The sequence below is a fragment of the Siphateles boraxobius genome, unplaced genomic scaffold, assembly GCF_051911475.1.
Source record: "Siphateles boraxobius isolate OS27281-9 unplaced genomic scaffold, OSU_SipBor_1 8, whole genome shotgun sequence".
Lineage (NCBI taxonomy): Eukaryota > Metazoa > Chordata > Actinopteri > Cypriniformes > Leuciscidae > Siphateles > Siphateles boraxobius.
Genome location: NW_027509208.1, coordinates 10,617,863 through 10,630,431, shown reverse-complemented (window position 1 = coordinate 10,630,431; position 12,569 = coordinate 10,617,863). Strand labels below are relative to the sequence as shown.

Sequence of the window (12,569 nt, the reverse complement as noted above, 5' to 3'; positions counted from 1 at the left end):
TTTGTGTACTGGGTGTACAGTTTGTGAATAAACAGATACAGAAATGTCACAACTGCCCTGCAGTTTCTGTAATGCGTAACCATTCCTGATGACCTCATCGAAAGCCCTGGGTCCCTCCGTTCACCCTAAACCCTCCATAGTCTGTTTCTCATTTCTCGCCATCACCATCGAACAACAAAAAACAAAAGGACAGGATGACAACAGCATCTCATCCGATGGCCCCTAAACAATACCCTCAGTCCTTTTCTCAAACTCCTGAACACTTAACACTGGCCAGAGAAGCCACAACACACAATACTTCACCAAAGGAGAGAGGAATGACATCATGTAGATTGAATGAGTTTGATTCAAGTGGCTCCAACCTCAAGCACATGGCGTGACAACAACTGTACTGCGCAGGTAACATGTAAGCATAATTTGCACAATACTTGTTATTCTAGGCTGTAATACACACCACCTCCAAAATTTCCTTTATTTGAAGATATTTGCTTTTACTTATTTTGCTAATGATATCATTTTAGTTTAGGCTACTACTAAGGTAAGAAATTACGGTTCACTTATTTTTGAAGAAATACTTGATGCATGCTGTTGTGTTTATCAGAGTATAACTATTATTATTTTTTTAATCAAGATCACATCCACACCAGATTCCTTTGTTTGAGAGAGGAAGCATTTGCACAGATGAAGAGCCAGCTTAACCTCTATCGCCCTCTTCTGGTTCAAAGAAGCATTACAACCTCATAACATTAAAAGGGATACTAATTGAAAATTCTGTCATCTACTCAGTTGTTCCAAACCAGTACGAGTTACTAATGGATGTCAATGGCTACCGCCGACTGCCTGGTTACTAACATTCTTCTAAACATATTTTGTGTTCAGCAGAAGAAAGAAATTCATTCAAGTCTGGAACAACTTGAGAGTGAGTAAATGATGACAAAATGTAAATTTTTAGCTGAATCCAATCGTTGGCATAAAGTTGATTACCCCCCAAAAAGTAGTATCCCTCGTTCTTTCGCCAAAATCTTGGTTAAAGTAATAGTGAAACAATACTATCTTAAAAGCAAAGCCCAAAACATAAATATACATTTGGACATGATTTTAATGTGAAAAAAAACTTTACTAAGTACTAATTATTTCTGTGAAATTGCATATATTTTAACAAATCATTATGACAATGTAACTGTCAATGCTAAACTGAATCTAAAAATGATTTAAACAGCTTTACAGCTCAAATAATACAGAAGTTGTTGGTGCTTATAGAACATTTGACAATTCTGCACAAATAGGCTGCATTTACATTTTTAAGAGAAATTTTAAAGAAAAAAAAATCTAATTTAATATTATTTTTACAACTGAACCTTAAATAGTTTTAAATAATTTTATCCTGCCGTACTTAATATAAATGCTCCAATGAAGTTTTTACTCGTATTTAATATATACACTGTATTAATTAATATTTAATATGTACTGTATTAATTAATATGAACACTATCACATTGGTTTAAAGTAGGATACACAACAAAGAAACAAGAACACTGAAGTTTAATATAATATTAATATTACAATATAATAATTGTAATAATAATATTACAATATTATATGTAGGCTTACAATACTAAATGCTTTTAGAGCAAGTGTTCTGTTGCATTTTAATGTTACACACTTTAACCAAAAGCATATTCGGTCACTGCAGAACTCCAGCCTTATTAATTCATAATATTAAATAAGATGGCATATATATATTTTTTCATGTATATTTATTATTATAAATGTAAATACATTTAATTTATTATTACGATAAAAATAATAATAATTTTGAATTAAGAATGTATGCGAACATTCTGGTTTAAAAAAAACCCTGCTGAACTGAAGAGCAGAGACAGCACAGACAGTCTGAAGCATGATGTTTACCTGTTCGATTTATTTTAAGATGCGACCTTCACCTGTGTATTCCCGTTCCCAACAGCTTAAGAAATCAGACATCTTATTTACAGCACATAGTACAGAAACTCATCATTGAACTCGGAAGAAAAAAATAATACACCACGTTACAGTTAAACAAAAAGATTTGCGGAAACTCACTTAAAGATCTTGAACATCCAAATGTGTCTTTACCCTGCTCAAGATTTCCTCGGTATATTCGTAATCAGTGATAACCAGTCGGGATTGTGCAGAAACCTGGGTGGAGGGTGTGTTGGGGGCAACAGAGTAAACAAAGTATGATATCTAAAAGGAATTCATACTATGCAACAATACGGCTGATTTCTCTTTCAAAATCTTTAAATTAAGTACAGGGATGAAAAACTAGTGGTAAGAACAAGGAACCTAACTAAAAATAACCATAATGTGTTGACTGCCCTCATTGTGATTTCATGATTTCTGCAGCATATTGACAAGATCATACAGACCATCAGATTTCAGGTTGCATTCGCAAGTCTTTTAAAAATCTCTTTCATGTTTCTAAACTCGTAATTGCATTAAATCACGGCATGTGTGAGCGGTCTCGTTGCCAAAAAGTCAAGTAAAACGCAAACAATTCAACTCTAAGGCATCATGTGAACTAAAAATACATAAATCAAGCTTAGAGAAAGTGCGTCTTTCCCACACTTACAACAAAAACTATGAAGCGGATCTCTGAAAACCCTGGATAAATTACCATACAACGTTAGATAAAGATACACAACAGAGCAAAGAAACACAAGAATACTGTAGTCATGATTAAAATGTTTGTACTCACAATCACATACGCTCAAGTCCGTTTGTTTCAGTCTCTTTTAGAGCGATGATTTGAGCGCTATGTTAAAGGAAGCGGATTACAAACAGCATTTTTCTTGTGAGGCCGCACATACACACAGATCGACCTGTGTTTGTCCATAAACACAAGGTCGACATGCAAGGCATACGTAAAATACATCCCCCAAATTCAAATCAATACATTATAACACTTTTTAGGGCAGACGATTAAAAAAAGAGGGAACATCTGTAGCACTTTTTTGCATAATAGGGGTTAAAATGAACAAGTACACAAAGTGAATGCAACAAAATGAAAACCTAAATTTAAAAATGATAAAATTAGCTTTTCTATGTAACTTAAAGCCACTTTGCTTTCACATTCTTAAGGACCGACACCTAATCGAGAGGAATTAGGCAAACCCCACAGAGAATTCTGGGATGGTTAGAGGAAGAAGAAGAAGAAAAAAGTGACATTCCAAGAGATCTCATTTGTTCCTTTTACATCCAAACTTTAAAATCCCTGGGACAAGATGCCGGGTTCCTAAAATGTGTTTCTGTTGCAGACACACTCTGTTTGCTGGCTAGTTTAGACTTGATTTCTGAAGAACTGTCTGCATGTATCACGGCCAACAGTTGTGTTTTACACCCACCGGGCTTTAATCGTGTCCCTGCTATTGCATATCCCGCCGCAGACTCACGGGTACATGCATCGCAGCATGCTTGTGCATGTGCAGTTGAGCGCAGGGTCTCAGAACCGTTTGCATGGGGCGGAAATGGCCCATGGTCACTGGAGTATAGGTCATACGGTTACCATCTTCAGGGTTGGGCACAAATGAGCATGGGCGGCCGGGGTGGGTTGTTTTTAGGGAGAATAAGGGGGGTTTCTGGGCAAAACTATAGCTTACCCCAATGTTTGGATTGGGGTGGACGAGATAGTGGGGACTGTGATTATACGAGTCAGTCATAATGAAAGGGGTTCATGAGGTGCCCTGTCTCTTTTGCTGTTGCGCTCGGATCAGCTCCAGTTGCTTCTTGCACTGCTGGTAGTAGGTGGACAGACTCTTGTTCTCCTCTAGGAGCTTCTTGTGCTCCTGAGCGAGGCGACATGCGTTCTGCTGATCCTTCTCGTCCTGGTCCAGTTCTGCTATCAGCTCTTTCCTGTAGTGATGAACAACAGACATCACAGAAAGAGGGAAAATGGAGAGAAAACAAAACAGATATTAGGGATGTCAAAAGTACCAGTAGTTTGGAGTCTAGTTTATCTGTTATTGTTGGTTTAGGGTCTTTTCACATTTGGCTCATTTGTTTTGGAATCTGGCACGTTTTGACCCTTAGTTAAGGTTCGTTTAGCAATGTGTAACTAATAGTATGAAGAACAACAGTTATGGACATATTACATTGTTATGCTTTTCAATGCCTGTTCCTATATATTGTTTTTTTGTACTGTGTGTAATATAATACAGCAGCTTTAAATTTATTGTACATGATATCTTTGTATGTATTTTTAAATGTCTACTTGGACAGATGATACTCCTGTTAGGAACCTCCAATGCTTCAAGCCCAAAGATGTGTATCTTTGTTCTATTGTTTTTAGGTTATTTGTACCAACCGTTTTCTTTTCTTTTTGTTTAATTAAAAGGATAGTCCAACCAAAGAGTTTCGGCCCTTGACTTCCATTGTATGGTCAAAAATATAATGGAAACCAATGGGAACCGAAACTGGTTACTATCATTCTTCAAAATATCTTTTGTGCTCTGCAGAAGAAAGTCTGGCACAGAGATTTGGAACGACATGAGTGAGTAATTTTTGGGTTAACCATCCTTTTAATATTTTTATATGTAGTCAACTTTGTCCTGTTTTAGTTTTTTCTTTTAGTCGACTAAATGTCTGGGCATTTTAGTCTAGTTTTAGTCAATGAAGACTTTGTCACATTTTAAACTGCATAATTGTTAAACTGATAATAACGATTATTTTGCTCAAAATTATCACAATAATTGTTGTTTTATAAGAATTTTATTTGTACATTTCATCAGAATTATTGCACTTTCACCAATAAGCACAAATCAAGAGTGTCAACTGATTCGCATGGTTTATTTGACCATATTTAGTTTCTTGATTTATTACAAGCTTGTTTTACCAGTTTTATATTCACTAGAAAAGCAAGAAACTTCTCTCAAAAATTAAATCCATTCCAATAATTCCAAATTACATTGATGTTTTTCAAACATCAAAAACAACAGCGAAAAAAAAAAAAAGACTACTGTAGTACAGAGATCGGTACGCGAATTTTTGGGCAAACAATATAGTTATGTTTGGATTTATCACTGAGAAGGTTTGATCGCAGATTTAGTCGGTTTTTGAAGTTTATATTTTTTTAACTACATTTTTGCCTCATCTTTTTTCGTGCATGTTGATATAGTCACAGTTATTGTTTATTGACCTTATTGTCGTCTCGTCTTAGTCATGGTGAAAAAGCTTGTAAATACATTTTGTGTCATAGATTTTGTTAACGAAATTAACACTAGTATCAAGGATTGTGAAATGTAATTATTATGATATGGAAACCCCAGTGTTATTTTAGTATTATTTATATTATTTGCTATTATAGTTTATATTAATATTCTTAATTGGCTTTTATTTGTTGTATTTTCAATTTTTATGTTTAATTTTTAGTCATTTTCATTAGTTTTTCATATTACTATTTCTTTTTAATTTCTGTTCAGTTTTAGTCTATCTTTCTAGGTAATGATATTAGTGATTCAACTAAAACTTATTTCAGTTAGATGCCAAGGCAAAATTTCGAATTGTCATTAGTTTACGTTTTCATCTAATATTTTATTTCAGATTTTATTCAATTAATAAAGATTAATAAGATAACACTACTGAGCCACCCTAGTTCCTATTGTACATACTGATGATTTGATTCAGATTCCTCAGACTTACTTCCTCTGTATGAGAAGAGCAATCTCAGTCTGCACCTTCAGGTACTCCTGTGCCATCTTACAGTGCTGCTCAAACACTGCCATTGATTCTTTGGAGTTTGGACAGGGGGCTAGAGGCTGGAAACAAACACAGATTGATTCATCAAATGTCACCTTTTGGCTAATTAATCTGAAATGCAAAAGTGATATTTATACCAGACGTGGTCTGAACGCCAAAAATATCAAAAAGTCTCGCTCTCAATTTGCTGCCATGTATTTATAACCGAATTACACTTTATAAATGGCATAAAAAGTCTGGTAAAACTGTAACCCAGACTTGATTTAATTAGAGGGCTGTTTTTACATCTTGTGAACCTTTTCTGAGAGGAGTGATACCACAGCAACCTGGAAACAAAACCATCCACACCACAGATATAGACTAAACAGTTTCCATGCATGTGCAGTCATACTTCATTGTATTTAATCATTTCACATTTTTTTGGTGGACAAAATCATACCAAAATATTCATATCGTATTGGTCACATGTGAAGTGTGTACCTGTAACTGATGGTCCAGGGTCAGGTAGGCCATGGGGATGGAGTTATCTGAGCCATTGGTGTCTACAAAAATGAGGAAAACCATTTTAGTAAACATCCAAAAACAATGAATTGAGGACAGCAGATCTGAACTATTTCATCTATATTTATTCACTGGTTATTTATATTATTTGATATGAAGAGTGAAGAAGCCCCCCTACGCAGAACAGCAAGTGCTTTTTTTTTTAGTTTGTTGAGTAATGCTGTTATAGTAAACTGTGGTAATCGGCAGAAAGAGAGTGAGAGTTGAGCAATAAATAGCCCAGTCTCATCTCAGTCCAGGACTGCGACTGTCAGACAGAAAAGCATCCTAAATCATTGATGCCGCTAACGTAATGTCTGCAGCTCTGCCTGAGCCGTTTACTGTCACTGATATAGATTTGCAAACACACTGAGGACATGAACTTTGAGGTCAAACTGAGGGAACATCAACAGTGTTCAGAAATTTCTTCACAAAAATGTCACAATCTGCAATGATATAATTCCAAACATGTACAGAAGGCTCATAAAAATTCATCAACTATTATCCTAGCTTATTAGGTTATTATACATTTAGGGTGTACTCACACTAGGCACAGTTGCCTTGTACCGTGTCCTGGCACGATTGTCCCCCCTCCCCCTGCACTTAACGTTCTGGGCCGGAGCACGCTTACGTCATTTACGATGCAACTTTTTGTTTTGAAGAAAACAGAAAGAAAATCTATTTCGCTAATAGCCTGCCTAATAGATTTATAATTTTTGCCAGCAATTTTTACTGGATTATGCAGCACGTATCAGAAGATTATTACGGAGGCAGCTGACGTTGGAGGAATTTGCAGCTTTACTCGCAAACTACAATTCCTGTTCAAAAATAAGGTGAGAACCAAACCCGTTATAAACCTAAATTTACTCAATTTAATTAAATTAATTGAAAAGTGTACTGTCCAAATAGCAATAGAAGATGTTTGCTGTCGTAATGATGACAGTAGCCCACCCACACAAGAGTAGCTCCTCCGTGCTGCGGCACGGTTAGCGATCACAGTACATGCGTACCAGGCCCGAATCCAACTGAACCATGCCCACCATACCAGAGCCCACCTCTTCCAAGCAGGCCAGGGATGGTTCAGCGAACCGCATCTGGGCACGGTATGATCACACTAGTCAAATGAACCAGATTTTGGGTGTCAAACGTGCTCGGGCACGGTTCAGATCTCCTAGTGCGAGTACACCCTTACACGATTCATTTTTGGATGTGGGTATGTGTGTGTGCATTTAGACCGGTACAATTCTTACAGGAACTCGTGTCTGAGCGTGTGATGGTTAGAAGGAAAACTTTACCTGTCCTGTCGGGCGTAATCATCCTCACACTGGGGCTGGATGATCTGCTGTTGTTTCTGCTATCCTGTGATTGGTCAAATAATATGTCACAATTATAAACTTGATAATAAAAGCTCACTTTTGGAATACTGTGGATTCCAAAATGCTGTTTTTGCATCCATAAAGAGCATTACAGGAAGGAGATGCTACAGTTCCTCTCATAAAGGGAAAGTATTACCTTAACATTACCCATTACCTTAATATTACCCATACCAAAGAAAGTATATAGCCGTTTACAATCACGTGATCATGAGTGCAACATCCTTACAAATCTTTTATGAACCGAGGTCATTTCTTGAAGATCTTACCTGGAATTTAATTGCTCTCACACACCCAGAGATATTTGGCAACAATCTTTATAGCTACAAAACTGTTCAAAAGTTTGGGGTCAGAGTTTGCCGTTTATTCAGCAAGGTTGCATTGAACTGATTAAAAGTGATCAAATAATGTTATTAAAGATTTCTATTTTTTTTACTTTTTATTTTTCAGATAATTCTGGAAACAAAAAGCCAGGTGCTGAATAAACTTTTGGTTTAATCTAGACGTATAACTCCTCAGTTTCCTATTATAAAACAGATCTTATGCCCTTTTTATTTTATTTGATAAATTATTGTGTCCTCCCAGTACATAAGATATGAGAGCTCTTATTTCACATATTTTTGTTACTTGGCGGTATGAAATGCAATTGTGAATATTGTTTGTTGCACCTAAACTCTTCCAAGTTCCTTACACATCACACCACTGAAAGTGTGAAATTGAAGCATCTTACCTGACTGGACTCCGTACCAATGGCAGGAAGATCCTGCACTGATCTGCGTCTATGAGGCTCACAGGTCGCTACAGAAAGAGAATGGACAGAGTAGACATAGAATCGGGTAAGTCTTATTGGTAGTGCATGAGCTCTCGTCCAACGGGCGGAGCAAGAGGGTTGTGACACCCAGACAGCTGCACTGATTAAATCCCCAATTCACTACCATGACAGCATCTCCTCTAACGTGGCCGTCACGTGACCAAACCCCTCACGAGGCCATCGCAACTCACACACACTACACCAAAAACAGTAGACCACACCCACAGAATAACAGGCAGCTTGGCCTGCATTGATTGGAAAGCTCCTATTGTGGTTTGATTAATGTTTTTTTGATTTTGGGAGTTGATTAGAGTGTATTTATGGAAAATGAAGCAGCAATGATGATAGGAGCTGTCCTCTTTTAAAAGATAACACAAGTTTACTATAGGAAGCCTATTAACAAACACTGACACAAATCACTTTATAGACAAGACTATAATTCAGGTAAAGCATCTAGAATAGCACCAGCAGAAATGAAATGCAACCATTACCGATAGACTGGGACTTAAAGCTCCCGTCGGCAACAATTTTTTGATCATATTCAGTGAAATCGACACTATAATCCGACAGAACAACATAAATAAAGTGGTTTTAGAAAAAAGACCGAGCTTCTAACTCCACCTGGAGCGTGTTATTTGTTTTGGAAAAATCCACCCGTCCCGGATCATCGGGTCCAATCAGCGCAGGGGGGTGTGAGATCTGACTGTCAATCACAGGTCGTGCACACGCCACCCCTCGCGCACGTTACAATCACATGCACACGCCTGAAGTTCGCGCAGTAATGAAGAGTGATGGCGGAAAAGATTCCAATTCCTCGGTTAACCTCAAGAGCTAGGAGGTCAAAAACAACACAGGAAAAGAGAACACCTGCTGAAAATAAAGAAGTAAAGAAAGAAAGTGCGTAAATAAACCAGGATCAACATCGGATCGGCATTTGACAGGTGGAGAGATTTACGTGATTTAATTGGGTTCAAGCTGGATGCAGAGCTTGCAACATTTCTTCTCCGCAGGTAATTGTGCTTTATCAACCAGTTACTTTATTTCTTAGTGTTATAGTAATTCCACAGGTAATTGTGCTTTATCAACCATTACCTTTATTTCTTAGTGTTATGTTAGTAATGTATGTTTGCCCTAATGTGTTGGTATGGATAGCTAACGTTAGCACTTGTTGGGCAGGTTCGTTTGTTTGCACTGAAATCCGTGTGTATGTAACGTTAGGTGGATAAACATGTCCAGATGAAGGGATAAAGTTCGGCTTTTAGGAAGAATCAATGCTACTCTATCTTTCTTACGAGAGTAAGAACAGTAGTAAAGCTACTGTTATTGTATGTGCTATCTTACTAGCTCTGATATAACGTTATAAGCAGTAGAAAAATGTACAATGACCATGTCTGCCACATACAACGAATAATAGCGTTTCAGACAGACGATGGTGTTTATTTACGTTTAATTGGTGGGTAATCCATTTCGTAAAAATCTACTCCAAAATGACAAAACAACAATAACAAAATACTTCACGGTGTTGATGGATGCTGATAAGACGGGCGCGTTCACAGAAAATCTGGTGCACTGGCACTGACGAGCACGAAGCCACGAACTCGGTGGGAGGGTATTCGTTGATAGTGGGGGAGGGGCATGATAGTTGTAAACATTCAAAATTTTGCCTAAGTCCACTCAATCTGCAGACTTGCCGACTGGAGCTTTAATATGATTTACTATATGTTACTATACATAATGCAAATGATCAGGGGGAATATTCTAGGTTAATACAAATTAAGCTCTATGAACTTTATTTGTGGCAGACAATAGAAAAAATGCACTTGTCTTAAAGTCTGTAATGAAATAAAGCAAATAAAATGTAAAATAGAAACGGTTCACTGTTTTGAAAGTACAGTCTAACAATTTAACTGAACAGGTGTGACAGAATAGCTAACTACCCAGTGGTCTATGCAAAGTCGCAATCAATCTTTTACCTCATGTTATGGCTAGCTAAAAAAGTAAACCTGATTACTTTCACTTGAAATTCCTCTGAGGATATATGGAAGGAATGTGACAAAGTAACTATTTGTAAAGCAAAACTCCAACCAAAGCAGTTCCCTTTCGTTCAGTCACTCCGAGTTACGTCAGTGACTGACGAAATGGGGGTTTTGCTTAGAAGCCTATCACCTTCGAGTTCTACAAAACGAGCCAATGGCAAGGAAATGCGATGGGTCTGCGGAATTTGCATAGCGCAACTCCGCCCCCCCCCCGTGGGTTATAAAAATAGGGACGCTGGCAATCTCGCATTATGTTTTTGCTTCGGAGCCAAGAGCTTCTCTTCATTCCTCTGCAAGCCTGTATCTGAGATCTTCAGTACTACAAGACGAGCGGGTCTCCAGTGTGTTGGTGCAATGGCGCGTTCCAGCGAGATCACATTGCCTGCTGATCTGTGCAGTGACCTGCCAACAGTGTGTGTGCTTCTCCCTGGGCGCTTCATCATTCTGCTAAGCTTTTTCCTCTCACAAAAAGAACTTACGCATGGCACGACTTTTCAAAGATGTCTCGCCCGTGCACTTCGGGGTGTGGTCGATTTGTTTTATCATCTGATGGGCACAATCGCTGCCTTGCGTGTTTGGGCTTATCACGCCAAGGCAGTGTTTGTGGATGACTCATGTTCTCATTGCGGGAACATGACCATCATGGTGCTTCGGTCAAGACTCAATGACCTCCGTGGAGGTAGAGTCCCCTCTGCCACACCCCATTCTATCGCCTCCACAAGAGGCGATACTTTGGCTGATGGCCAGGGTGATCTGAGGGTTATGGTGTGGAACAAAGCCCAGCCGATTCCTCCTCGGGCCCCACTTCTCGTGCACAGCAACGCCGGAACGTGCAGGATGAGATTGCTGGCCGGTCTTCGGACCCGCCCCACGGAGTCTCATTCGGCGCTCCAGATGAGTGATCGACGCATCACAAGGTGGGCTGGAGTCTTCCAGAGATGAAGACTCTGCTGTGCTGCCGCTTATGCCAGCATTGCCCGAGTCTGATCCGGAATTGACAGTCATGCTTTCCAGGGCAGCCGCGAGCATCGGTCTGGAATGGAATCCTCCACCCTGTCCCGAGCGCTCGCGGCTGGATGATTGGTTTTTGGGGGTGGCGAGTGCTGTCAGCGAGGTCCTGGAAGTCACCATTGTCTTCCCGTGATCGTTCGGGGTGCGATCAAGACCGTCCTCGAAGCTGAAATGAAGTCCGGCTTTTACAGCCCCTACTTCATTGCACCCAAGAAAACCGGTGGGTTACGACCAATCCTGGACCTGCGTGTCTTGAACCGAACCCTTCACAGGCTTCCATTCAAGATGTTGACAGCCAAACGCATTTTCTGGCTGATTCTAGCTCACTCTCGAGACCAGGTTTGCGAACACAGGGACATGGTGCTCTGGCACCTCGCTCGTTTGGGCCGTCGGGTCAACTGGGAAAAGAGAAAACTCTCCCTCATGCAGAGGATCTCTTTTCTTAGTATGGAAATCAACTTGGTCGCCATGTGTGGCAGTTTATGAGCAAGCACACACAGTCACTGCTGACTTGCCCGAGACAAATCGAGGGCAAGAAAGCGGTTCCACTGAAGTTATTTCAGGGGCTCCAGGGGCATATGGTGTCAGCAGCGGCTGCCACACCGCTCGGACTGATTCATATGAGACCGCTTCAGCACTGGCTTCGCGATTGAGTCCCGAGATGGGCATGGCAACCAGGAACGCTCCAAATACCAGTGACTCAGGCCTGCCGGAAAATGCCCGATCGAGTCAGTGCTCTCCTTCCTCCAAGAAGGGTTGGAACGAAAGGCTGTCTACTTCCACCCTGAAGGTTTACGTGGCTGCGATCTATGCACACCACAACCTTTTGGAGTCGAAAACACCAGATCAGCACGACCAGGTCGTCAGGTTCCTGAGGGGAGCGAGGAGACTAAATCCTCCTCACTCTCCACCCATACCCTCTTGGGACCTCGCAGTGGTCTTGTCTGCTCTGCAGAGAGCTCCCTTCGAGCCATTGCGATCAGTGGAGCTTAAGTTCCTGTCTATAAAGACAGCGCTCCTGGTCGCTTTGGCCTACATCAAGAGGATAGGGGACCTGCAGGCATT

The 12,569-nt window shown here is 39.7% G+C and overlaps 1 protein-coding gene across 4 annotated transcripts in view; it reads right to left on the bottom strand.

Moving 5' to 3' along the window:
- Window positions 1-1,901: 1,901 nt before the first annotated feature.
- map3k7 (mitogen-activated protein kinase kinase kinase 7) overlaps window positions 1,902-12,569 on the bottom strand; it is a 30,899-nt gene continuing 20,231 nt past the window's right edge. For all 4 annotated transcript variants that reach the window (XM_077220006.1, XM_077220004.1, XM_077220005.1 and 1 more), the window contains 5 exons: window positions 8,377-8,444; window positions 7,569-7,632; window positions 6,214-6,275; window positions 5,677-5,792; window positions 1,902-3,891 (listed from right to left, as the gene is read on the bottom strand). In XM_077220006.1, coding sequence (XP_077076121.1) covers window positions 3,711-3,891; window positions 5,677-5,792; window positions 6,214-6,275; window positions 7,569-7,632; window positions 8,377-8,444 — 491 coding nt within the window. In that variant the 3' untranslated portion in view covers window positions 1,902-3,710. The remainder of the gene's footprint in view (window positions 3,892-5,676; window positions 5,793-6,213; window positions 6,276-7,568; window positions 7,633-8,376; window positions 8,445-12,569) is intronic.